A 26058-nucleotide genomic window follows, 5' to 3' on the forward strand; every position below is an offset into this window, starting at 1 on the left:
TGGGATATCAGCAAAGCCTCGTGCTCCGTGTTACATGAGGTCAAACATCCTCCCCACTCTGGGATCCAGGGCTGCCTTATCTGTGGTTTCACCCACGATAAGTTTGTGAGTCTCTCCCGAGTTCTGGCACGGAGTGGAATTACCTCAACGGCTTTTTATTGTTTTATTGATCCTTAGCCCTGGAATTCTGATTTACAGATGCCAAGGGGAGGGTGATTAGGAGCAATTATCTGTTCTGGCAGCACAAAACCGCCCCGTGTGCAGAAATGCAACAGCCAAATTAAATAAAAATACAAAAAAACCAAACAATCCTCCAATTAACTAAAAAAAAAAAATAAAAATAAAAAAAAATAAAGAAAACATGAAAAGATTTGATGTTTAAATCCAAGGCAGCACAAAAGGCAGCAATCCCTGGAGTCCAGTGGGAGATAAAACTCCTGGCTGAGCTCAGCTCAAAGCCAAAGAGGCCTTTGCAGGAAGCCTTTTGTTTGGAGCAGAGCTCCTGAAGGGTCGTGTCAGAGCACCTGAAAGCAAACAGGGGCAGGAAATCCCTGGGGATGGAGAGCACTCCCTGTGCTCCCTTTTGTGCTCATTGTTTTCCAGCTTCCCAAGGCTGCCAGCAAGGAAACTTTCCCTCCCACCCCAAAATCCGGGCTGCCACCAAGGGCTTTCTCCTCTGCTTTTTTAAACTTAGCCCCAAGTCTAAACTATCCCAAAGGAGTGAAGGCTCCCAGTCTGAACTTGAGAATGAATTCCCTTGAGAATGAATTCCCAGGAGCAGGAGGGACTTACATGGCCATTTTTATTCTTCAGCTCCCCGTGGCACAGCAGAGCTTTGCTGCCTTCAATCCTTGGATCCTTCTGCTTCTCATCCAGGTATTCCAGCTTGTCGATGTAGTACTGGCACTCGGACTCGCCCTTCTTCAGGTTGATGTCGGAGAGGACCCCTTGGATTATGGATATCTGCAACGGCAGATTAATTTATTAATCATCAAAGGGATCATTAACAGTGAGCTGGGCACGGGCTTCTTCCTGGTAGGTGCTACTCCAGAGCTCCAGGCAATGGAATTCCTGTGGACTGATCCCTCACTTCCTCTCAGAGAGGGTGACTCACAGGTTTGTGTCCGCCATAAACCCACCCCGACACTGGAACTCAAACCTTCAGGGAAATCCAGTTAAACCTGAATCAAACGCAGGTGAGATCCCCGAGGGCTTAAGGGAGTTTCCCAGAGCTCCAAAGGAACGTGTTCCCGTCGGAACCGCCCTCACTTACGGCCTCCTCCAGGATGTGGATGTCGGGATGGTCCTTGGGCGTGTGCCGCAGGATCTCCTTGAGGAGCAGCGGGTACTTCACCAGCCGGCTCCGGGGGATGTCCAGGAAGCTCCAGAGGTCCAGCTTGCGGCTGAAGGGAGACTCCAGGCAGCGCTGCAGGAAGTCCTGGACTCTCCTGTCCTGCTTCTTCTGGTCCAGCAGGGCCTTGGCTGCCAGTTGGTTGCTGCAGTAGCCTTTGTAGGCGTGGAGCCGTGGGAGCTGCAGGGAATGGGATATCCAGGAGTCAATTCCAGGTGGGAAAAGTAAATCATGTTAAGATGTCGCATTTGGCCAAGGGCCGGGTCCTGTCCTTTGGCCACAAGAAGCCCCTGCAGCTGCAGGCTGGGCCAGAGGGGCTGGAGAGCAGCCAGGCAGGAAGGGAGCTGGGAGTTGGGCTGGGCAGGGAGCTGAAGAGGAGCCCGAGTGTGGCCAGGTGGCCAAGAAGGCCAATGGATCCTGGCCTGGCTCAGGAACAGTGTGGCCAACAGGTCCAGGGAAGTGATTCTGCCCCTGGGCTGGGCGCTGGGGAGGCCACCCCTGGAGTGCTGTGTCCAGTTCTGGGTCCTGAGCTCAGCAAGGCCCTGGAGGGGCTGGAGCAGGGGCAGAGAAGAGCAGCGAGGCTGGGGAAGGGACTGGAGCACAAGTGCTGGGAGGAGAGGCTGAGGGAGCTGGGGGGGCTCAGCCTGGAGAGGAGGAGGCTCAGGGGAGACCTCCTCACTCTCTGCAACTCCCTGACAGGAGGGGGGAGCCAGGGGGGGGTTGGTCTCTTTTCCCAGGCAACCATCAGCAAGACAAGAGGGCTCGGTCTAAAGCTGTGCCAGGGGAGGGTTAGGTTAGAGATTAGAAAGAATTTCTTTGCAGAGAGGGTGCTCAGCCATTGGAATGGGCTGCCCAGGGAAGTGGTGGATTCTCCATCCCTGGAGGTGTTTAAGGACAGACTGGATGTGGCATCAGTGCCATGGGCTGGGAACCACGGCGGGGTTGGAGCGAGGGTTGGACTGGATGATCTCGGAGGTTCCTTCCAACACAGCTGATTCTATGATTCTATCATTCTATGATTACTTACCGTGCTACTTTTCCCAATAAAGGAAGCTAAAAGGAGTATCCTGTTAGTAGTTGGGGTGTTGTGAGAGCAGGGACACCCCACATGTGGAGCCTTGGAAGCTCTGGTAGTTGGGATTACCGGTGACAAGACATCGAGTGACACCGGTGACAAAGAGCCCAGCAGACACAGACACCCAAACATCAACCCCAAATAACTGCAGGCACACCAGTGCCCATCTCCAGGGTGAAATCAGGGCCCATCACGGCTGAGGGAGTCCCACTGCTCTCCAAATAACCAGGATTTCCCTTCCAATTTGTGCCTGAGGCCACAAAACCCCACAGCTCTTGGGCTTCCCTGAGCTCAGTTTTAGCCCATCGTCCCCAAGCTGTGAACTCACCCACTTCACAAGAATGGGCCCAATCTGCTCCACCGTCCCGTCCGGTTTTGTTGCTTCTCCTAAACTCGCCAGTAAGTCTGGAATCGAAACACAGAACATCAGGAACTGTGAGAATCCCCCGGGAGAAAGCACAGGGGGGGGAACTCTTGGTCAGCAAATGACCCAAAACTGCTCTTACCCTCGTGCAGGGGAATGTAGGAATCCAAGTCCCCGAAGATGTGGGTGAGCTCCTCCTCGGACATGATGGAGAGTTTGAGCATGGGATCGTGGTAGGCCTGTCAAAGAACGCCACTGTTACAACATATTCCTGTCTGAAAAGCCCCAAAAGTTGCCAATTTAAATAGGAGAGGAGCGAAATCCAGAGACTTGGAGGTTCAAAGGGCCTGTGGGAAGGTGTTGAGGACTTTCCTGCCTGAACTGGGAGAATATCTGGCAGCTGGGCAGGACTGCAAGGTTTGTTGCCATCACCCTTTTTCTTTTTTGGTTGAGTTTGTTGCCATCACCCTTTTTCTTTTTTGGTTGGGTTTGTTGCCATCACCCTTTTTCTTTTTTGGTTGGGTTTGTTGCCATCACCCTTTTTCTTTTTTGGTTGGGTTTGTTGCCATCACCCTTTTCTTTTTTGGTTGGGTTTGTTGCCATCACCCTTTTTCTTTTTTGGTTGGGTTTGTTGCCATCACCCTTTTTCTTTTTTGGTTGGGTTTGTTGCCATCACCCTTTTCTTTTTTGGTTGGGTTTGTTGCCATCACCCTTTTCTTTTTTGGTTGGGTTTGTTGCCATCACCCTTTTTCTTTTTTGGTTGAGTTTGTTGCCATCACCCTTTTTCTTTTTTGGTTGGGTTTGTTGCCATCACCCTTTTTCTTTTTTGGTTGGGTTTGTTGCCATCACCCTTTTTCTTTTTTGGTTGGGTTTGTTGCCATCACCCTTTTTCTTTTTTGGTTGGGTTTGTGCCATCACCTTTTTCTTTTTTGGTTGGGTTTGTTGCCATCACCCTTTTTCTTTTTGGTTGGGTTTGTTGCCATCACCCTTTTTCTTTTTGGTTGGGTTTGTTGCCATCACCCTTTTTCTTTTTTGGTTGGGTTTGTTGCCATCACCCTTTTTCTTTTTTGGTTGGGTTTGTTGCCATCACCCTTTTTCTTTTTTGGTTGGGTTTGTTGCCATCACCCTTTTTCTTTTTTGGTTGGGTTTGTTGCCATCACCCTTTTTCTTTTTTGGTTGGGTTTGTTGCCATCACCCTTTTTCTTTTTTGGTTGGGTTTGTTGCCATCACCATTTTTCTTTTTTGGTTGGTTTGTTGCCATCACCCTTTTTCTTTTTTGGTTGGGTTTGTTGCCATCACCCTTTTTCTTTTTTGGTTGGGTTTGTTGCCATCACCCTTTTTCTTTTTGGTTGGGTTTGTTGCCATCACCCTTTTTCTTTTTGGTTGGGTTTGTTGCCATCACCCTTTTTCTTTTTTGGTTGGGTTTGTTGCCATCACCCTTTTTCTTTTTTGGTTGGGTTTGTTGCCATCACCCTTTTTCTTTTTTGGTTGGGTCTGTTGCCATCACCCCTTTTCTTTTTTGGTTGGGTTTGTTGCCATCACCCTTTTTTTTTTTTGCTTGGGTTTGTTGCCATCACCCCTTTTTTTTTTGGGTTGGGTTTGTTGCCATCACCCTTTTTTTTTTGGCTGGGTTTGTTGCAGTCACATCAACTTCCTGGGCCAGCTTCCAAGTTGTGGGATTTGGGGCCAGATAAAGCTCCCCCTGTTATCTGGGATTTCTGGCTGCTAAAAAAAGCCCCCCAAAAAAAAGCCACTCACCTTTCTGGCGAGTTTGAGGTCTTCGATCAGGTCCTGCTCTCCCCTGGACATCTCATATATGGCCTGGGAGGAAGGGGACAAAGCACTCAGGGTCATTTTTTAATGCCAGGATTTCTGGGAAAGAGCCTTTTCGGCTCCCAGGATGTCCCTCCTGTCCTCAGGATGTGGCACCCGAGAATTCCAAAGCTTTCCCCAGGTCTTCCCTCCCGCTGCCCCTTCCTGAGCCAAAGGGAATATTTTTAGGGCCTTTGAAATCCCCGCTCCGGCACACGGGGGGCACATCCCAAGGGGCTGCTCCAGGTGGTGTCTCCAGAGGATTTGTCCAAGGGAAAAGGCAAGCCAAGGTTTAGGATTAGGACTTTCCTGCCTAAAAGTGGGAGAACATCTGGCAGAGGGATTCCCCAACCAGCTGGGCAGGACAGGGTTGTTGCCATCACCCTTTTTTTTTTTGGCTGGGTTCGTTGCCAAGTGTCAGGACTTTTAGGAGGAAGTTCCTCGGTTTTACGAGGAATCTGACCATGGAATTGCTGCAGGGATTCCAGGATGCTGGGAAGAGTTTGGCATCTCCCAAGATGAATTCCACAGGGACTCGGGAGAGAGGAATCCACCTTTTCCCACTCCTAATCCAGGAGTAAATTTAGGGTTTGGGGGTGGAAGTGCACGGGAAGATCCGGCCTCCTGCAGATGGTTGGGACTCTTTTCCCTTGGAAAAGAAGGACAAAGGAAGGAATTGGTTGCTTTTCCCAATCCCATCCTACCTCCTGATGTTTGATTTCCTTGGAGCTCAGGGACTCTTCGTTTGGGAAGGACAAAGGAAGGAATTCCCTTTCCCAATCTCATCCTACCTCCTGGTACTTGATTTCCTTGGAGCTCAGAGACTCTTTTCCCTCAGGAAAGACAAAGGAATTCCCTTTTCCAATCCCAATCCCATCCTACGTCTTGGCACTTGATTTCCTCGGAGCTCAGGGACCCTTTTCCCTCAGGAGGGACAAATTGGCTGGAATTCCCTTTCCCAATCCCACCCTACCTCCTGTCACTGGATTTCCTTGGAGCTCAGGGACCCTTTTCCCTCAAGAAGGACAAAGGCAGGAATTCCCTTTCCAATCCCAATCCCATCCTACCTCTTGGCACTTGATTTCCTGGAGCTCAGGGACTCTTTTCCCTTGGGAAGAAGAAATTGGCTGGAATTGGCTGTTTTTCCCAATCCCACCCTACCTCCTGGCACTTGATTTCCTTGGAGCTCAGGGACCCTTTTCCCTCAGGAAGGACAAAGGCAGGAATTCCCTTTCCTGGTGCTTGATTTCCTTGGAGCTCAGGGACTCTTTTCCCTCAGGAAGGACAAAGGCAGGAATTCCTTTTCCCAATCCCATCCTACCTCCTGGCACCGGATTTCCTCGGACCTCAGGGACTCTTTTCCCTTGGAAAAGCAGGACAAAGGCAGGAATTCCCTTTCCCAACCCCACCCTACCTCCTGGCGCTTGATTTCCTTGGAGCTCAGGGACTCTTTGGTGTTGACATCCAACATTTCCGACCAGAGGACGCTGTTCCTTCTTTTCGGGGGAGTGGGAGCGGCGGATCTGCTCCAGGATTTCTGGGCACAGCCGGGGGATTTGCTGTCGCTGCGGAGGGTGAACGACTGCAGGGAATCAAAAAAGAAATAGATTGCCAAAGAAATTGAAAAATGTTAACAAGAAATCACAAAAAAATGTAAAAAAAAAAAAAATTTAACCCCCCCCCCCCATTTAAAATTCCCGTTTAAAAAAAAAAAATGAAAAATTTTAAAAAAAGTTAACCCCTCCAACAGCCCAGTAAAAAATGTAAAAAATTAAAAAAACATTTAGAAATTTAAAAAAAAAATAAAATGAAAAATTTAAAAAAAAAAAAAATTTTTTTTAGAAACATTTGAAAAAATTTAAAACCCCCAAAAAATTTTGGAAATTATTAAAAAAAAAAAAAAGTAATTCGAAAAAACCAGTTAAAAGTATTTTAAAGATTTAAAGAAGGAAAAAAAATGAAAAATTGAAAAAATTTAAGAAATTTAAAAGCATTAGATAAATTTAAAAAAAAAAAAATTTAAAAAACATTTCAAACCCCAAAATATTTGAAAGCATTTAAAAAAACCACATTAAAAATGTTAAAAAATTAAAAGATATTTAAGAAACACATTAAAAAACAAAAAAAAATTAAAATTTTACAAAAACAAAAAATTTAAAACATACATTAAAAAAATTAAAAAAAACATTAAAAACAAACAAACAAAAAAATTTAAAAAAAATTAAAAATCGTTAAAAAATTTAAAAAAATTTAAAAAACACATTAAAAAACATGTCAAAAATAAAAAAATTAAAAAACACATTAAAACCATAAAAAAACTTAAAACACCCATTAGAAAACACGAAAAAAACCTTAAAAAAATTAAAAATATTAAAAAACTAAAAAAAAAAGTAAAAAATACATTAAAAAAAATTTAAAAAACACATTAGAAAACATTAAAAAAAATTTTAAAAAACAAATTAGAAAACATTAAAAAAAATTAAAAAATAAATTAACCCCTCCCCAAACATTCAAACCCCAAGTAGAATCCACTTTTCAGAGGTATTTTTGTCAGAGCATTATCCATTATTCCTGCCCAATCCTTCCCCCAGGGCAGCAAAACACCTTATTTATATTCCTTAAACCCTCAATAATTTGGTTATTCCCCCTGTCCTTCATCCCTGGGGTCCAAGTGACCCATCTCTATCTGAATCTGTTGGGTTTTATTTTATATTTGGTTTTATTTATTTTATTTTATTTATATTTATGTAAACACATTATACAAATAAAAAAATCAATTTATTTATTGCTTAAAGCCTCAGTAACTTGTTTCTCCCCCCTCTTCTTCATCCCTGTGGTCCAAGTGACTTATCTCAATCTCTACCTGAATCAAGGTATTTTAATTTGTTATAGATAAATATATATAAATATATATTTATAAATATATTAAAAGATATATGCAAATAAATATAAAACCAAATAAATTTAATTTCTTTATTCCTTACACCCTCAATAACTTGTTTCTCCCCCCTCTGCTCCAAGTGACCTATCTCTATCTTTATCTGGCTATTTTTATATTAAAAAAATAAATATATAAATATGTTTATAAATATATAAACTATATAAATAAATATATAAACTACTAAACTTCATCCCTTTATTCTTTAAGCCCTCAATAACTCATCTCTCCTCCCTCTGTTCCGAGTGACTCTCCCATCCTTACGTCGCTGACCTTCACAGGAAGCCCCAAAAATCCCCTTTTTACCCCATTCCCAGCTGGTCCTTTTCCCAAACCTCTGGAATTCGGACTGGAATTCCTATTTTTTTTTCCGTACCTGGATGGTCTGCCCGAAGCGCCGAACGGCCCCATTTCTGACCGGAGAGATCAGGTTTGCCAAGGACGTGACCCGAGCCAGGGGCCGAACCCGTTTGGTGCTGGGCTCCTGGAACAGAGCACACAACAAACCCCTGAGGCCCAGAATCAGCTGGGATGGAATCCCAGAATCAGTTGGGTTGGAATCCCAGAATCCCAGATCAGCTGGGTTGGAAGGGACCTCTGAGATCATCCAGCCCAACCCTTGATCCAACCCCGCCGTGGTTCCCAGCCCATGGCACTGATGCCACATCCAGTCTGTCCTTAAACACCTCCAGGGATGGAGAATCCCCCACTTCCCTGGGCAGCCCATTCCAATGGCTGAGCACCCTCTCTGCAAAGAAATTCTTCCTGATATCCAACCTAAACCTCCCCTGGCACAGCTGAAGACCGAGCCCTCTTGTCTTGCTGATCATTGCCTGGGAAAAGAGACCAACCCCCCCCGGCTCCCCCCTCCTGTCAGGGAGTTGCAGAGAGTGAGGAGGTCTCCCCTGAGCCTCCTCCTCTCCAGGCTGAGCCCCCCCAGCTCCCTCAGCCTCTCCTCCCAGCACTTGTGCTCCAGTCCCTTCCCCAGCCTCGCTGCTCTTCTCTGCCCCTGCTCCAGCCCCTCCAGGGCCTTGCTGAGCTCAGGGCCCAGAGCTGGACACAGCACTCCAGGGGTGGCCTCCCCAGCGCTGAGTCCAGGGGCAGAATCACTTCCTGGGACCTGTTGGCCACACTGTTCCTGAGCCAGGCCAGGATCCATTGGCCCTCTTGCCCCCCTGGCCACACTGGGGCTCCTCTTCAGCTCCCTGCCCAGCCCAACTCCCAGCTCCCTTCCTGCCTGGCTGCTCTCCAGCCCCTCTGGCCCAGCCTGCAGCTGCAGGGGCTTCTTGTGGCCAAAGGGCAGCACCCGGCCCTTGGCCTTGGGGAACCTCAGCCCCTTGCAATCAGCCCATGGATCCAGCCTGGCCAGGTCCCTCTGCAGAGCCCTCCTGCCTTCCAGCACATCAACACTCCCCCAGCTTGGGCTCACCTGGAATGTGCTGCTGATGGACTCAATGCCCTCATCTAAATCATCAATAAAGACATGGAACAGGACTGGGCCCAGTCCTGATCCCTGGGGACACCCCTGGGGACGGATCCCAGCTGGAAGCAGCTCCATCCCCACCACTCTCTGGGCCCTCAGCCAGTTCCTCACCCAGCCCAGAGTGCCCCTGGCCAAGCCCTGCCTGCAGCTTTTCCAGGAATGTGCCGTGTGAGACCGTGTCAAAGGCTTTGCTGAAGTCCAGGTAGAGGCTTCTCCAGCTGCCCAGGTGGGTTTAAACCAACCCCAACCCGCTCCAGGAGCGGGAAACCCGGCAAGGAGAGCCTTTGGAAGCAGGGAAAAGGAAAGCAGAGGCTGTAAATATTTGCCTGAACTTCCCCAGGCTGCGATTAGACCTCGCAGAGGTGTGAGAGAGGGGAGGGAACATCAGAGGTGTGAGAGAGGGGAAATAAAAGTCAGGCAGGATTAAAATGGGGCTGGTGTGCTTTGAACAGAAATAGAGGTGAGTGGATGTCACCTAAAGGTGGAGCTGGGATGTGCTGCTGCCTTTGATCAGCTTTTCCTTTGGAGCAAGAACTCATTTGCCTGTTTTAGTTTGGAGGGAAAAGCAGCTCAGGCTCTCCCAACAAACATCAAACCACCACAGGCTGAACATCCCTCATGGAGAAAAGCTTAAAAAAGCTTCACTTTGCAAGGTTCTCCTCCTCCTTCTGGGCTCTCCCAACAAACATCAAACCACCACAGGCTGAACATTCCTCATGAAGAAAAGCTTAGAAGTCTCCTCCTCCTTCTGGGCTCTCCCAACAAACCACCCCAGGCTGAACATTCTTTGTGGAGAAAAGCTTAAAAACTTCACTTTGCAAGGTCTCCTCCTGGGCTCTCCCAACATCAAACCACCACAGGCTGGACATTCCTCACCCACTGAGAGGAGGAAAGCTGAAAAGCTTCACTTTGCAAGGTCTCCTCCTCCTTCTGGGCTCTCCCAACAAACATCAAAGCACCACAGGTTGAACATTCCTCATGGAGAAAGGTTAAATAAAAAAGCTTCACTTTGCAAGGTCTCCTCCTCCTTCTGGGCTCTCCCAACAAACATCAAACCACCACAGGCTGAACGTTCCTCATGAAGAAAAGCTTAAAAGTCTCCTCCTCCTTCTGGGCTCTCCCAACAAACCACCACAGGCTGAACGTTCCTCATGGAGAAAATCTTAAAAGCTTCACTTTCACACGTCTTCTCCTTCTCCTGGGCTCTCCTAACAAACATCAAACCACCACAGACTGAACATTCCTCAGGGAGAAAAGCTTAAAAAAGCTTCACTTTGCAATGTCTCCTCCTCCTTCTGGGCTCTCCCAACAAACCACCACAGGCTGAACGTTCCTCATGGAGAAAGGTTAAATAAAAAAGCTTCACTTTGCAATGTCTCCTCCTCCTTCTGGGCTCTCCTGATAAACATCAAACCACCACAGACTGAACATTCCTCAGGGAGAAAAGCTTAAAAAAGCTTCACTTTGCAACATCTCCTCCTCCTGGGTTCTCCTAACATCACACCACCACAGGCTGAACGTTCCTCCTGGAGAAAAGCTTAAAAGCTTCACTTTGCAAGGTCTCCTCCTCCTCCTCCCGGGCTCTCTCCCCCACCCCCCACAACCCGCTGTACATTTTTCTTCCGCCTTCGTCTGGATTTGAAAGCCGGAGCTTCTGCTTTTCTCCACCGCTTCATCCCCGCCGGGAGCCCGAGCCCGGCCCGGCCCCGAGCGCTGCCGAGGCAGAAGGGAACGCCCCGTGCAAACACCTCCCCCGCTGCCTCAGCTCGGCTCGGCTGCTCGGCTCTGCTGCCAAGTCCACGGGTTTGACACCGACGGGAAAGGTGTGCACGGGGGGGGGGAGGGATGGATTGAAAGCTTGGAGGGGTGTCCCGGTGCTCCCGAACGGCTGAGGGGTGGACGGGACTCATTAAGCACGAGGACGTTTCTCAAGGTGAAGCTCAGCTGCTTTTTGGGGTCACCTCTGTTAAAATTGGTCAACTAGTGTTGAAATTCTCCTGAGGAGGCTGCTTAGGCCCAGTCTTTATTTCTAGCCCAAGTCTTTAGGCCCAGTCTTCATTTCCAGCCCAGTCTTCATTTCCAGCCCAGTCTTCATTTCCAGCCCAGTCTTCATTTCCAGCCCAGTCTTCATTTCCAGCCCAGTCTTCATTTCCAGCCCAGTCTTCATTTCCAGCCCAAGTCTTTAGGCCCAGCCTTTCTTTCCAGCCAAGTCTTTAGGCCCAGTCTTTCTTTCCAGCCCCGTCTTTAGGCCCAGTCTTTCTTTCCAGCCAAGTCTTTAGGCCCAGTCTTTCTTTCCAGCCCAGTCTTTACGCCCAGTCTTTCTTTCCAGCCCCGTCTTTAGGCCCAGTCTTTCTTTCCAGCCCAGTCTTTAGGCCCAGTCTTTCTTTCCAGCCCCGTCTTTAGGCCCAGTCTTTCTTTCCAGCCCAGTCTTGCGCCCGAATTTTTGCTCCGGGCAGCGAGAGAAGCGACAAATTCCGAAAACGAAAAAGCAAAAAAACCTCAAACCACCCCCCCCAAAAAAAAACCCAAAAAAGGGGGAACGGGAACAGCCAGGGCTGGATTCCAGTCATGGGATTGAGGAAGCAGCAGAGCTCCTCACGTATGTGTCAGCTCTGATTTCAGCAACACGAGCCCAGGAGTGGCTCATCCCACACGGGAGGAGGAGGAGGAGGAGGAGGTGAGCTCACCCTTGAGCTCACCCTAATTCGGCCTCGGGAGCTGCAGGGGGGGGTGGAACATGAAAAGAAACAATTGAAGGACACGAAGAGCTCCTGGCACAGCGCTGAAGCTGGGCTGGAAACCTCTGGGTGATCTCAAGGGAAAAGAGTGTTCTCAACCCTGGGTTTGGGTAAAAAAAAAAACCAACAAAACTGGGAATGCTGCAGTTGTTTCTTTTCCTTTTGCCACCGGGCTCGAGGCAGGGGTAGTTTGGAAAAGGATTGTGCAGGAGGCCCGGCTCGAAAAGAGCTTTAATTAGGTGCAGATGTTTCGGAGTGGAAGGGAAGGAGAGGTATTTATTTACTCCTTGAAAAAAAAAAAATCAGAGATCGGGATGAAAAGAGAACAGGAGCCAAGAGAAGCTCCGGCTGCAGGCAGGAAAAACACAGACACAAAGCCACACACGGCTCTGGCGAGGCCAGGGAGGGATAAAAATAGCCCGGAGAAGAAAAAAAAAAAAAAACACAAATGTGACACCGAAAAGGAACAGCGAGAAAGCTCCGGGGAGGCTCGAGCAGCATTTTGCAGGTCACCGTTGGAGGGTCAGCTCCAGTGACAGGCTCCCGGTGCCCGGGGACATGTGGGAATGCCTTTCCCAGCACATCTGTGCCGGGATGAGGGCGGCGCAGGCACGTGCACGAGGAATTCCTGCCCTCTCCGTGGGGCTCCCTGGGATTATAAATGGATTTGGGGAACAGTTGACACATGACAAGCGAGGGATGGACGAGAGGGAGGCTTCCAAGGAGGGAGGAATCCCAGAGTTTGCGTCCGAGAGAGGGACTCCTGTACCTATAAATCCAACTGAGCAAAAGGCCATTTTCCCTGTTTTAAAGGGGAAAAAAAACCCTAAGAAAATCCCACTTTCAGTCCTGTGAGAGCTCCTCAGACACGGCCCGACTGCCAAAAAAAATCATCTGTTCCTTCTTCTCCTTCCAGCGTTTGATCCGAGGCGGGAGGAGGAAAAATAACACCCCCCCCCCCTTCTCCTTGGCAACTTCACCTTGTCTGGGCTCTGGGTTTCAGCTCAGGGTCACGCACTCCCCCTAAAGCCCGGCTCAGCCTGCTGTAAGCCGAGACTCCCCGGCACTTCATACTGCGGATAACTCGGGCTCAGGAGGGGTTTTTTTTTTAGTCCTGGGCTTGCAAACAATGAGTCTCCTGTCTCCGTGTTCCTCGCGGGAGCCCAGATTAGAAGGAGGGCTGGGGGAAGTTTCTGTAACGAGCCCGTGGTGTTACAGCACCCACAGATAATTAAAATCCCGGCGGGGTCAACAGTTCCATGAACTGTTTTTTTTTCACTTTATTAAAAGTGAATTGCACATCACGAGCACAGACACTAAAGCTAAATTTGTGCCAGGCGAGATTTCACACCGATGGAATTCCTTCAAGCGCTTCTAAGTGCGGGTTTAAGCCATTAAAAGATTGCAGCACCAAAAGAAATCCAGGCTCTACTTTTGAGCAAGGAAGGTTTCCCTGCACCGGCATCATACCCACAACCTTTCCCCCTGTGCTGGGTAATAATTAAGTGGTTTTTACGAGACTCCCTTTACTAGAGCGCAATGTTCTACGTGCCGGTCTCGGGACAAACAGGGTGACCCATGAAAAAACCACGCAGGGCAAAACTTCTCCCGTTCAGCCAATTCAGCAAAAAAAAAAAAAAAAAAAAAAAAAAAAGAAGGATTTTTTAGTCAGCAGCTGGAACAACTCGTGCCAGAAATCATCGGCACATGACCAGACCGTCTCAAGATCCACGTGCCGGTTTAAGAGTTCAGGCTGTTCTGAAACGCTCTGAACTCGAAGGGAACATCCCTCCTTTCCCAAATTCCCTGTTCCCAACCGAGGGACAAAACCCCGCGTCCCTCTGAATTAGGTTCAGTGGCTCCCCCAGCACTCGCTGGCTCAGCCGGTTAAGAATTTAAGAGGGCGATTTATTCTCCCTTCCAGAGCTCTGCTTTATGTTCTTTCTTTCTTTTTCTCTCTCTCCCCCAACATCTGGTTTCCCTTTCGCACAATGAGATTGCCCAAGTTTGGGCTGTTCCAGCGCCAGGATTTTCGGAGGCTGAGCCCTCCAGCCCTCAAGAGAACGTCTGGAAACGCCTTTTTTTTTTTTTTTTTTAAAAACTTTTCCACTTAATCTCGGCGCTAATCTGGGCAATAAACCCAGCCCAAGGCAGCCGGTCCCTACCTTGGCTGCTGAACTTTTGCTCTCCTGTCGCAGCAGGAGACGTGAGAACACACCCACCAAAGGAGCTGCAATTATTGCCATCTACATACATAACAACACGCGATAAAAATAACAACCCTTCGACAAAACAAACCAGCGCCCTCGAAAGCCCCCACAACCCTCCACGAGGGGTTTTTTTTCAGCAGCGAACAAGCACCTAATTAGGGTAAAAAAAAAAACAAACAAACCCCGTCAGTGGAAAGAGCGCAGAGAGCCATGGGGCGATTTTTTAAACGAGAACCGGCGATTTTTTTAAATGAAAACCGGCGATTTTTACATGAAAATTCCCCTGGGAGAAGCGGGGTCAGGTGAGGCGCCGAGACGGGTTTCGGCGCACTGGTCCCCCACTCCTCAGGGGCTATGAACTTAAATATATATATAGACGATATATAGACATACACACGGATTAAAATATATAGAGAGAGTTATTTAAACGGCCGGGTGCCCCTCGCTCCGCCCGGCTCGCAGCGGGCAGCGCACCCCCCTCGCCCTCTCCCCTCAGGCGCGGCGAGCGAGACGCTGAGGGAGCTCCCCCCCCCTCACACGCACACTTTTCCCTCAAATAACCCTCACATTTTCCCCTTCGCCGCTCACCTCCTGCTCCCTGAAGTGCTGGTTCTGCGCGTCGATGACGCGGATAGTCCTTTTGATGGGCAGCAGCCCCCCGAGCTCGTCGTGAGCCACCATGGCGGCGATTTTCTTCACCCACCCCCCCCCGACCCTCCCTCAGCCCGCGCTCATCGCGCTCTGAGGGCTCCGCGCGCCGCGCCCCGACCTCACCGAAGGGGGCGTGGCCACCGGAGAGACCACGCCCCCGCCAACACAAGCCACGCCCTCAAGCCACGCCCATTGAAAACTGGACACTCCGGGAGCCCCAATTTGTTCCAAAATCTCCCCAAAAATTCCTGCCCCTCTGCTCAGCCCTGCCGAGGCATAATTGGGGTGCTGTGGACAGGGCTTGGTTCCTCAGGACAAGAGAGAGGGGGAGGTTGGAGCAGGTGACCGCTCCGGTCCCTTCCAAGCTGACCCATCCCGGGACTCCGGGAGATCCTGGAGCGGGTCCAAGGGTAGGGATGTGGAGATGATGAAGGGATTGGAGCATCTCCCTTATGAGGAAGAGCTGAGGGAGCTGTTTAGCCTGGAGAAAAGGCTGAGAGGGATTTTATCACTGTCAGGGTCTGCAGGGAGGGATCAGAGGATGGAGAGGGAGCCCAGGGATGGGACAAGAGGAACGGGCAGGAACCAATGCCCAGAAAGTTCCACCTGGACATGAGGAAAAACTTCATCCCTGTGCACTGAACAGGGTGCCCAGGGAGGGTTGTGGAGTCTCCCTCACTGGGGATATTCCAGAACCCTCTGGACACAATCCCGTGCCATGGGCTCCTGGGGCTGGAGCAGTGACTCACTGTGGGCCCTTCCAACCTGACCCATCCCGGGATTCGCTGAAAAACGGGATCTCTGGGACGTTCTGCCTCAAGGGGGGGCACCCACTGAGGGCTGAGGGGGCTGTTCCATCACACCCCACCGGGAAAACTGGTTTGAAATCCATCAGGAACTGCAGGGATGGGACACGGAGCGAGGGATACAAATCCCGAGGGGGGAAATTTAGGTTGGATATTGGGAAGGAATTGCTGTCTGAGAGGGTGGAGAGGGGCTGGAATGGATTTCCTAGAGAAGCTGTGGCTGCCCCTGGATCCCTGGAAGTGTCCAAGGCCAGGCTGGAGCAACCTGGGCTAGCGGGAGGTGTGGGCAGGGAGTGGCACTGGATGGGATTTAAGTTCCTTTCTGACCCCTTAACATTCCACGATTCCACGATTCCAAACCCTTGCGCTGCTTGTGCCGAAAAGACACGAAGCCAAACTTTCTTTTTTGGGGTTTCCCCCCATTTTTTAGGTATTTTTTCCCCTACCACCACCTCCCAGGAGCAACTGGTGGGACCAGCTCCTCCTGGGTCGGGACTCTTCCAACCCCCTGGAATATCAAACCTTCGCTGCCGGGAGTTGTTTTTCTTTACCTTGCTTAAAAAAAAACCACCCAAACCAACAAACCCCAAACCCAACGACCCAGAATTCCTGTCTAGACCTGCACTTTGAAGTCTGCTCTGAGCTTTGTTAGGCAAAGGGGCTGGGCCCAGCCTCTCCCCCTTGTCTCCCAGGGGATCCTGTCCCAGCAGGCCCCTGGCTGGGAGATGCCAAGGATTTTGTGTCTTTGTTTGTCCCGCTCGACGTTCTTATTCCTGGCGCTGCCGCGAAACCTCTGGGAATAAAAAGGGTAAAAATAAAACTGGAGTGGGTTTTGGTGGTTCCCACCTGTGCCAACCAAGCTCCTGCTGGGAGGAGTGGAATTTTGGGGCGTGTTCCCAGCATTTTTGAGGAATGAGGAGGAAGAGGAGGAGGAAAGTCCTGCTGTCCCCTCCCCTGGCTTTTTTTTTTTAGGGGGGCTTTGTTTGCTTCTCTCAGCAAATCTGCACCCACTTCACCTCTGCCAGGATTCTCCAGTGTGGGATCATCAGAAATTTGGGATACATCGAGGACAGACTGTGACTCTTCCAGACACAACCCCCCCTTTTTTGGATCACTAAAAATCACCGAAACCAAGCATTTTTAACACCACAGAGACGCTGACTCAGGGGAGGAGCAGGAAAACCCTGCGCTGGGTCGGATCCATTTTTTTTTTTGGGAAGCGTCGAACCCATTTCTGGGCAGTCCAGGGGTTGCCAAGTGCGGGAGGCAGGAATTTAAGATGAATAAACAATTAATTCCGTAGGAAACAGGCATCCAAATCCCAGCGTGCAATTCCACACCGAGGGAAGTTTTTTTTCCCAGTTAAAATGCTCCAGTTGTTGAAGGGACCTGGGGCATCCAAGGGTGGGATGAAGGAATTCTGCCCCGGAATTCCAACATGCACAGGGCCTGATCCTGCCTTTTCTCTTGGCAAAACTCTTGGGAATGACGTGTTGGAGCAGCAGGAAGGCCCAGTTAACACAAAACCCTAGGCCTGGATTGGGATTTTCAGCCTAAGCCAGGCTTGGATTGGGATTTTCAGCCTAAAAAACAGCGGAAAATGGTCATTGCAGGACCTTCGGTGTCCTCACGGTCCAGGTCTGGCCACATTTCCAGTCCCCAAAAATCACCCAGGACGCCTCAGAATTCCTTGATTTTACACCCAGGACACCTCAGGATTGCTCCATGTTATTCCCAGCCCTGCTGCTGACAAGAAAACACCAGAGAAGACTGAGCTGGGCACTGCCGGAGCATCAAACCCATTTCTCCTCCAGTCTCAGCTCGAGGCTTTGTTAAACTCGGCCTAAAGCTTCAGGAGCACTTCTGGACCCTTTTTTTTTTCCCAGGGAGATGCAGCAGAGCCAACTAAAAATAAAACCAGGGATGAAGAGCCAGGAGCTGTGAAGGGAAGGGGTGAACCAGAGTCACACTCCCAGAGGTGACATCGGAATGTTTCCCGGTGGGACCAGACCGTGAAGTCCCGGGGATGTTTTCCCTGGGGATGTTTTCCCTGGGGATGTCCTGGAGGTGTCCCGTGTCCCAGAGCACCTCAGCTGGCCCGTGAAGTGTTTAATTGTTCCCCCCTGAATCACCCCCAGGAGATCCCTGACTCGGAGGTGACACTTTGGGAGTGAATCATTCCCGGTGACGCAAGGCCCCGCTGAGGTCACGGGCCGGGAACACGAGGGGCCCCATGGAATGATGCAACAGGGCTGCCTCTGGCACGGGAAGAGGGATTTGTGCCCTTGGAAAAGCGCCCTGTGTTCAGGGAAAGGGGTGGGAAAGGCCTTAAAGGAATAAGAAGCCCTAAAAGAAGCGGCTCTGGGTTGGAATGGGATCGGTTTTTTGTGGCAGCTGCGTCTGGATGGATCGGCCGGCACCAGCTGAAGGCAAAATCCATCCTGAGGGATGAGAGGAGCTCCATAAATCCATCCTGAGGGATGGAGATGAGCACCAGGAATCCATCCTGAGGGATGGAGATGAGCCCCATAAATCCATCCTGAGGGATGAGATGAGCACCAGGAATCCATCCTGACATAAGCACCAGGAATCCATCCCCAGGGATGAGCATGAGGAATCCATCCTGAGAGATGAGCTCCATAAATCCATCCCAAGAGATGAGGTGAGCACCAGGAATCCATTCTTAGGGATAAGATGAGCTCCACAGATCCATCCTGAGGGATGAGTACCACAAATCCATCCTGAGGGATGGAGATAAGCACCAGGAATCCATCCTGAGGGATGGACATGAGCAGCAGGAATCCATCCTGAGGGATGAGATGAGCTCCATAAATCCATCCTGAGGGCTGAAATGAGCACCAGGAATCCATCCTGAGGGATGGAGATGGGCTCCATCAATCTATCCTGAGGGAGCACCAGGAATCCATCCTGAGGGATAGAGACGAGCACCAGGAATCCATCCTGAGGGATGAGCTCCATAAATCCATCCTGAGGGATGAAGGTGAGTACCAGGAATCCATCCTGAGGGATGAGATGAGCTCCACAACTCCATCCCAAAGGATGAGCACCAGGGATCCCTCCTGAGGGATGGAGACGAGCACCAGGAATAAAAGGAATCCATCCTGAGGGATGAGATGAACAGCAGGAATCCATCCTGAGGGATGGAGACGAGCTCCATAAATCCATCCTGAGGGATGGAGGTGAGCACCAGGAATCCATCCTGAGGGGTGAGAGGAGCACCAGGAATCCATCCCGAGGGATGGACATGAGCAGCAGGAATCCATCCTGAGGGATGAGATGAGCTCCATAAATCCATCCTGAGGGATGGGATGAGCACCAGGAATCCATCCTGACATAAGCACCAGGAATCCATTCCCAGGGATAAGATGAGTACCAGGAATCCATCCCCAGGGATGAGTATGAGGAATCCATCCTGAGGGATGAGCTCCATAAATCCATCCCAAGAGATGGAGGTGAGCACCAGGAATCCATCCTGAGGGATGGAGATGAGAACCAGGAATCCATCCTGAGGGATGAGATGAGCACCAGGAATCCATCCTGAGGGATGGAGATGAGCCCCATAAATCCATCCTGAGGGATGGAGATGAGCAGCAGGAATCCATCCTGAGGGATGAGATGAGCTCCATAAATCCATCCTGAGGGATGGAGGTGAGCTCCATAAATCCATCCTGAGGGATGAGATAAGCTCCATAGATCCCTCCTGAGGGATGAGATGAGCTCCACAGATCCATCCTGAGGGATGGAGATGAGCACCAGGAATCCATCCTGAGGGATGAGATAAGCTCCATAGATCCATCCTGAGGGATGAGATGAGCTCCATAAATCCATCCTGAGGGATGGAGGTGAGCACCAGGAATCCATCCTGAGGGATGAGATGAGCACCAGGAATAAAAGGAATCCATCCTGAGGGATGAGATGAGCTCCATAAATCCATCCTGAGGGATGGAGATGAGCACCAGGAATACCAGGAATCCCTCTTGAGGGGTGAGATGAGCCCCATGTGACAGGTTCTTGCTGCCTTGACCTTGGAGAGGATCCTGGTGAGGGACCATGGAACACCACACCCGATGGAATAAGGAAGGAGAACTGTTCCCTGTGCAGCAGAACCGACCAACCAGGCTTTGGGATTCCCACAATCCCAGTTTCCCTGCAACTCAGGACTTTCCCTTCCCCCCCAGACCATCTCCCTCTGTGCTCCCTGACCTGGAGCAAAACCTGGATTTTGCCCTCTCCTGCCCTTCAACAGACCAGTTCTTCCTGCTCTCCTTCCAAGAGGGATTAAAAACATCCCTCCCACATCCCCACCCGGAGTTTTTTCACTGCCAGGAGCAAAATTCCTGCTTGATTCCTACAATCAAATTAAATTAGGGAGCTGGGAAGAGTTGGGATGACAGAGGAGCCACCCCAGCCCTTGTTGTTGTTGTTGTTGTTGCTGTTTGAGCCCGGGGGGGGCCTCATACCTGTGACATTCCTGGTTGCTCCAAGTTATTCTGGGAAGGGCTGCCACTAAAAAACCAGGAATTCCCTCCGGGTTGTTGACAGTGTCATGGAGTTATTTCAGCCCCCCCTCCCCCAAAAGCATCATGGAATATATTTAAGGTTAATGAATTCCATAGGAAACAGGCATCCGAATCCCGGCGTGCGATTCCAGAGCGAGGGAAGTTTTTTTCCCAGTTGTTGAAGGGACACGGGGCATCCAAGGGGTGCCAAGGGTGGGATGAAGGAATTCTGCCCTGGAATTCCGACACACACAGGGCCTGATCCTGCCTTTTCTCTTGGCAAGACTCCCGGGAATGATGTGTTGGAGCAGCAGGAAGGCCCAGTCAACACAAAACCCTAGGCCTGGATTGGGATTTTCAGCCTAAACCAGGCCTGGATTGGGATTTTCAGCTCAAAAGAGTGGAAAATGGTCACTGCAGCACCTTCAGTGCCCTCAGGGTCCAGGTCTGGCCACATTTCCAGTCCCAAAAATCACCCAGAATTCCTTGATTTTATCCCTAACCCAACCCACTTCGGGATTGCTCCACGTTATTCCCAACCCTGCTGCTGACAAGATTCCAAGAAGGAACCATCCCAATCCTGCACTGGCTGGAGAGGAGCAGACTGAGCTGCACCTTCAGTGTCCTCATGGTCCAGGTCTGGCCACATTTCCAGTCCCAAAAATCACCTGGAATTCCTTGATTTTATCCCTAAGCCAACCCACTTCGGGATTGCTCCACGTTATTCCCAACCCTGCTGCTGACAAGATTCCAAGAAGGAACCATCCCAATCCTGCACTGGCTGGAGAGGAGCAGACTGAGCTGCACCTTCAGTGTCCTCATGGTCCAGGTCTGGCCACATTTCCAGTCCCAAAAATCACCTGGAATTCCTTGATTTTATCCCTAAGCCAACCCACTTCGGGATTGCTCCACGTTATTCCCAACCCTGCTGCTGACAAGATTCCAAGAAGGAACCATCCCAATCCTGCACTGGCTGGAGAGGAGCAGACTGAGCTGCACCTTCAGTGTCCTCATGGTCCAGGTCTGGCCACATTTCCAGTCCCAAAAATCACCTGGAATTCCTTGATTTTATCCCTAAGCCAACCCACTTCAGGATTGCTCCATGTTATTCCCAACCCTGCTGGAAGGATTTTTCCTGGTGCTGACAAGATTCCAAGAAGGAACCATCCCATCCTGCACTGGCTGGAGAGGAGCAGACTGAGCTGCACCTTCAGTGTCCTCACGGTTCAGGTCTGGCCACATTTCCAGTCCCAAAAATCACCCGGAATTCCTTGATTTTATCCCTAACCCAACCCACTTCAGGATTGCTCCACGTTATTCCCAACCCTGCTGCTGACAAGATTCCAAGAAGGAACCATCCCAATCCTGCACTGGCTGGAGAGGAGCAGACTGAGCTGCACCTTCAGTGTCCTCACGGTCCAGGTCTGGCCACATTCCCCAAAAATCACCCAGGATGCTTCAGAATTCCTTGATTTTATCCCTAACCCAACCCACTTCGGGATTGCTCCACGTTATTCCCAACCCTGCTGCTGACAAGATTCCAAGAAGGAACCATCCCAATCCTGCACTGGCTGGAGAGGAGCAGACTGAGCTGCACCTTCAGTGTCCTCATGGTCCAGGTCTGGCCACATTTCCAGTCCCAAAAATCACCCGGAATTCCTTGATTTTATCCCTAACCCAACTCATTTCAGGATTGCTCCATGTTATTCCCAACTCTGCCAGAAGGATTTTTCCTGCTGCTGACAAGATTCCAAGAAGGAAACACCCCAATCCTGAACTGGTGGGAGAGGAGCAGACTGAGTTGCACCTTCAGTGTCCTCACGGTCCAGGTCTGGCCACATTTCCAGTCCTAAAAATCACCCAGAATTCCTTGATTTCATCCCTAACCCAACTCATTTCAGGATTGCTCCATGTTATTCCCAACTCTGCCAGAAGGATTTTTCCTGCTGCTGACAAGATTCCAAGAAGGAAACACCCCAATCCTGAACTGGTGGGAGAGGAGCAGACTGAGCTGCACCTTCAGTGTCCTCACGCTCCAGGTCTGGCCACATTCCCCAAAAGTCACCCAGGATGCTTCAGAATTCCTTGATTTTATCCTTAACCCAACCCACTTCGGGATTGCTCCACGTTATTCCCAACCCTGCTGCTGACAAGATTCCAAGAAGGAACCATCCCAATCCTGCACTGGCTGGAGAGGAGCAGACTGAGCTGGGCGCTGCCCCAGCCCGGAGGGAGGGCGGGTATCCCGCAGTTTTCCCAGTTTTCCCTGGGAAAACTGACATCTGGATTTCTCACTGCCCATTTCCCTGTTGTAGGGTCTGAAATCCCGTTTCCCAGGAGCCGAAATCCACCTCATCCCTGCCTTTTTCCAGCTATTTTTAATGTGCTATTTATAGTGCAATGCCAGGAACACGCTCCAGGACTGGGATAAATAAGGAATAAATCAGGACTGGGATAAATCAGGAATAAATCAGGATTGGGATAAATAAGGAATAAATCAGGACTGGGATAAATCAGGAATAAATCAGGACTGGGATAAATAAGGAATAAATCAGGATTGGGATAAATAAGGAATAAATTAGGATTGGGATAAATAAGGAATAAGTCAGGACTGGGATAAATCAGGAATAAATCAGGTCTGGGATAAATCAGTAATAAATCAGGACTGGGATAAATCAGGAATAAGTCAGGATTGGGATAAATAAGGAATAAATTAGGATTGGGATAAATAAGGAATAAGTCAGGACTGGGATAAATCAGGAATAAATCAGGACTGGGATAAATAAGGAATAAATCAGGACTGGGATAAATAAGGAATAAGTCAGGACTGGGATAAATAAGGAATAAATTAGGATTGGGATAAATCAGGAATAAATCAGGTCTGGGATAAATAAGGAATAAATCAGGACTGGGATAAATAAGGAATAAATCAGGACTGGGATAAATAAGGAATAAGTCAGGACTGGGATAAATCAGGAATAAATCAGGACTGGGATATATATGTTATATATTCTATCCATAATAATATATATAATAACATATAACAATATATGCTATATAACATAATACATAATAAAATAAAATAATGTATTAAAATAAAGGTAAAATATAATATAATATTGCAATATAGTAATGTAATAATGTCATAAAATAGGAATAAGTGATGTAAAAATATATAATATGGAATATATAATGTAATACCTATAATAATATATAATAGTATATATCAATATATATTATATAATATATATAATCTAATAAAATAATATATTAGAATAAAGGTAAAATATAATATAGCAATATAGCAATGTAATAATGTCATTAAATAGGAATAAATGATGTAAAAATATATAATATGCAATATATAATGTAATATCTATAATAAGATATAATAGCATATAACAATATATGTTATATAACATATATAATCTAATAAAATAATATATTAAAATAATGGTAAAATATAATATAATATAGCAATATAGTAATGTAATAATGTAATAAAGTAGGAAAATATATGTAATTTATAATATATAAAATATAATATAATATATAATATAGATAATATATAATAATTTAGTATATATAATTATTATATATAATATATTTATATTATATATATTTATATATAAATAATATAATATATAAGATATAAAATATAAAACATGAAATATAAAATATGATATGTATAACAATATATCATAACGTATAACAATATTTATTATATATTGGGTCATCTGAAAGCTTTGGGAGCCGGCCTGGAATGCAGCATTTCCCTGGAATGCAGCATTTCCCTGGAATGCAGTGGTTTTTTCGGGATGGTGACTATAATCAGGTCTGGGAGACCAAAAATACTCCCCCAAAAAATTAGGGAAAAACCCGAATCTGGGCAATTTTGTCCCACCCATGAAAAAGTTGTGGAGTTAAAAAGGGAAGAGGAGGAAAATTTTGGGGATGGTTTTATTACTATTGTGATATTATCATTATTATTATTATTATCATCATTATTTTATTGTAATAATAATAATAATAATAATAAAAATATTAATTTATTTTAAATGTATTTTATTAATTAATTTTATTAATTAATTTTATTTATTTGATTAATTAATTTTATTAATTAATTTTATTAATTTATTTGATGTTATTTGACATTATTTTTGGGGATTTTGAGGGTGCAATTTATTTTTGGTTTAATGTATTTTATTAATTTATTTTTGTTTTATATATTTTATTAATTTATTTTTGGTTTAATGCACTTTATTAATTTATTTTTGCTTTAATGTATTTTATTAATTTATTTTTGGTTTAACATATTTTATTAATTTATTTTAATGTATTTTATTAATTTATTTTATTAATTGATTTGATATTATTTGACATCATTTTTTGGGATTTTGAGGGTGTAATTTATTTTTGGTTTAATGTATTTTATTAATTTTATTGTTATAATAATAATAATAATAATAAATAATATTATTTTATGTTTGGTTTAATGTATTTGATTAATTTATTTTTGGTTTAATGTATTTTGTTAATTTTACTGTTATAATAATAATAATAAATAATATTAATTTATTTTTGGTTTAATGTATTTTACTAATTTATTTTTGGTTTAATGTATTTTACTAATTTTATTGTTATAATAAGAATAAAAATAAATAATATTATTTTATGTTTGGTTTAATGTATTTTATTAATTTATTTTTGGTTTAATGTATTTTATTAATTTATTTTTATTAATTTTATTGTTATAATAATAATAATAAATAATATTATTTTATTTTTGTTTTAATGTACTTGATTAATTTATTTTTGTTTAATTTGATTAATTTATTTTTGTTTAATATATTTGATTAATTTATTTCTGTTTTAATGTATTTGATTAATTTATTTTATCACTGAATTTTATTAATTTATTTTATTAATTTATTTTACGAATGCATTTTATTAACGTAATCTATTCATTTATTTCATTAATTCATTTTATTCATTCATTTGATGTCATTTGACATCATTTTTGGGGATTTTGAGGTGGTTTTACCTGGACCAGGAGAGGTCAAAGCCCAGAATCTGCTGGAAACTGCTGAGGCCCCAATGAAGGGGCGGCTCATGAATAATTCAGATATGCAAATGAGGCGATGCAGCTTTAGCTCACCAGCAAATCGCTTTTAATCTCAGCCTAATCGACCTTAAACCCCACTTAGTTCAACTCTCTTTGGCTCCCTCCCCTTCTCCAGAGCCGGGAGATTTCGGGACACAGGGACATCGGGAAGCACTTTATCCACCGGGAAAACAATTCCAAAAATTCAGTTTTCCTAAAGAAAATACTGGTTTTCCATGGGAAAACAATTCCAATAAGTCAGTTTTCCTAGAGAAAATACTGGTTTTCCATGGGAAACCAATTCCAATAAGTCAGTTTTCATAAAGAAAATACTGGTTTTCCATTGGAAACCAATTCTAATCATCCAGTTTTCCTAAATACTGGTTTTCCATTGGAAAACAATTCCAATAAGTCAGTTTTCCTAGAGAAAATACTGGTTTTCCACTGGAAAACAATTCCAGTAATTCAGTTTTCCTAAAGAAAATACAGGTTGTCCATTGGAAAACAATTCCAATAATTCAGTTTTCCTAGAGAAAATACTGGTTTTCCATTGGAAAATGATTCCAATAATTCAGTTTTCATGAAGAAAATACTGGTTTTCCATGGGAAAACAATTCCAATAATTCAGTTTTCCTGGAGAAAATACTGGTTTGCCATTGGAAAACAATTCCAATCATCCAGTTTTCCTAGAGAAAATACTGGTTTTCCACTGAAAAACAATTCCAATAATTCAGTTTTCCTAGAGAAAATACTGGTTTTCCATTGGAAAACAATTCCAATAAGTCAGTTTTCCTAGAGAAAACATTGGTTTTCCATTGGAAAACAATTCCAATAATTCAGTTTTCCCAGAGAAAATACAGGTTGTCCATTGGAAAACGATTCCAATCATCCAGTTTTCCTAAATACTGGTTTTCCATTGGAAAACAATCTCAATAATTCAGTTTTCCTAGAGAAAATACTGGTTTTCCATGGGAAAACAATTCCAATAATTCAGTTTTCCTAGAGA

At 46.5% G+C, this 26058-nt stretch overlaps 1 protein-coding gene across 2 annotated transcripts in view; it reads right to left on the reverse strand.

The window, feature by feature from the left end:
• NET1 (neuroepithelial cell transforming 1) overlaps window positions 1–26058 on the reverse strand; it is a 61730-nt gene that overhangs the window by 3231 nt on the left and 32441 nt on the right. Inside the window, exons 1-8 of one of the 2 annotated variants that reach the window (XM_032687281.1) lie at window positions 14560–14709; window positions 7917–8024; window positions 6017–6184; window positions 4549–4611; window positions 2933–3029; window positions 2755–2831; window positions 1274–1531; window positions 793–963 (exon numbers count right to left, since the gene is read on the reverse strand). In XM_032687281.1, the coding sequence (XP_032543172.1) occupies window positions 793–963; window positions 1274–1531; window positions 2755–2831; window positions 2933–3029; window positions 4549–4611; window positions 6017–6184; window positions 7917–8024; window positions 14560–14652 (1035 nt within the window). In that variant the 5' untranslated portion in view covers window positions 14653–14709. Of the gene's footprint in view, window positions 1–792; window positions 964–1273; window positions 1532–2754; window positions 2832–2932; window positions 3030–4548; window positions 4612–6016; window positions 6185–7916; window positions 8025–14559; window positions 14710–26058 lie in introns of those variants that run through there. The other variant, XM_032687280.1, reaches the window with a different exon arrangement.

This window comes from Chiroxiphia lanceolata, chromosome 5 (assembly GCF_009829145.1).
Source record: "Chiroxiphia lanceolata isolate bChiLan1 chromosome 5, bChiLan1.pri, whole genome shotgun sequence".
NCBI lineage: Eukaryota > Metazoa > Chordata > Aves > Passeriformes > Pipridae > Chiroxiphia > Chiroxiphia lanceolata.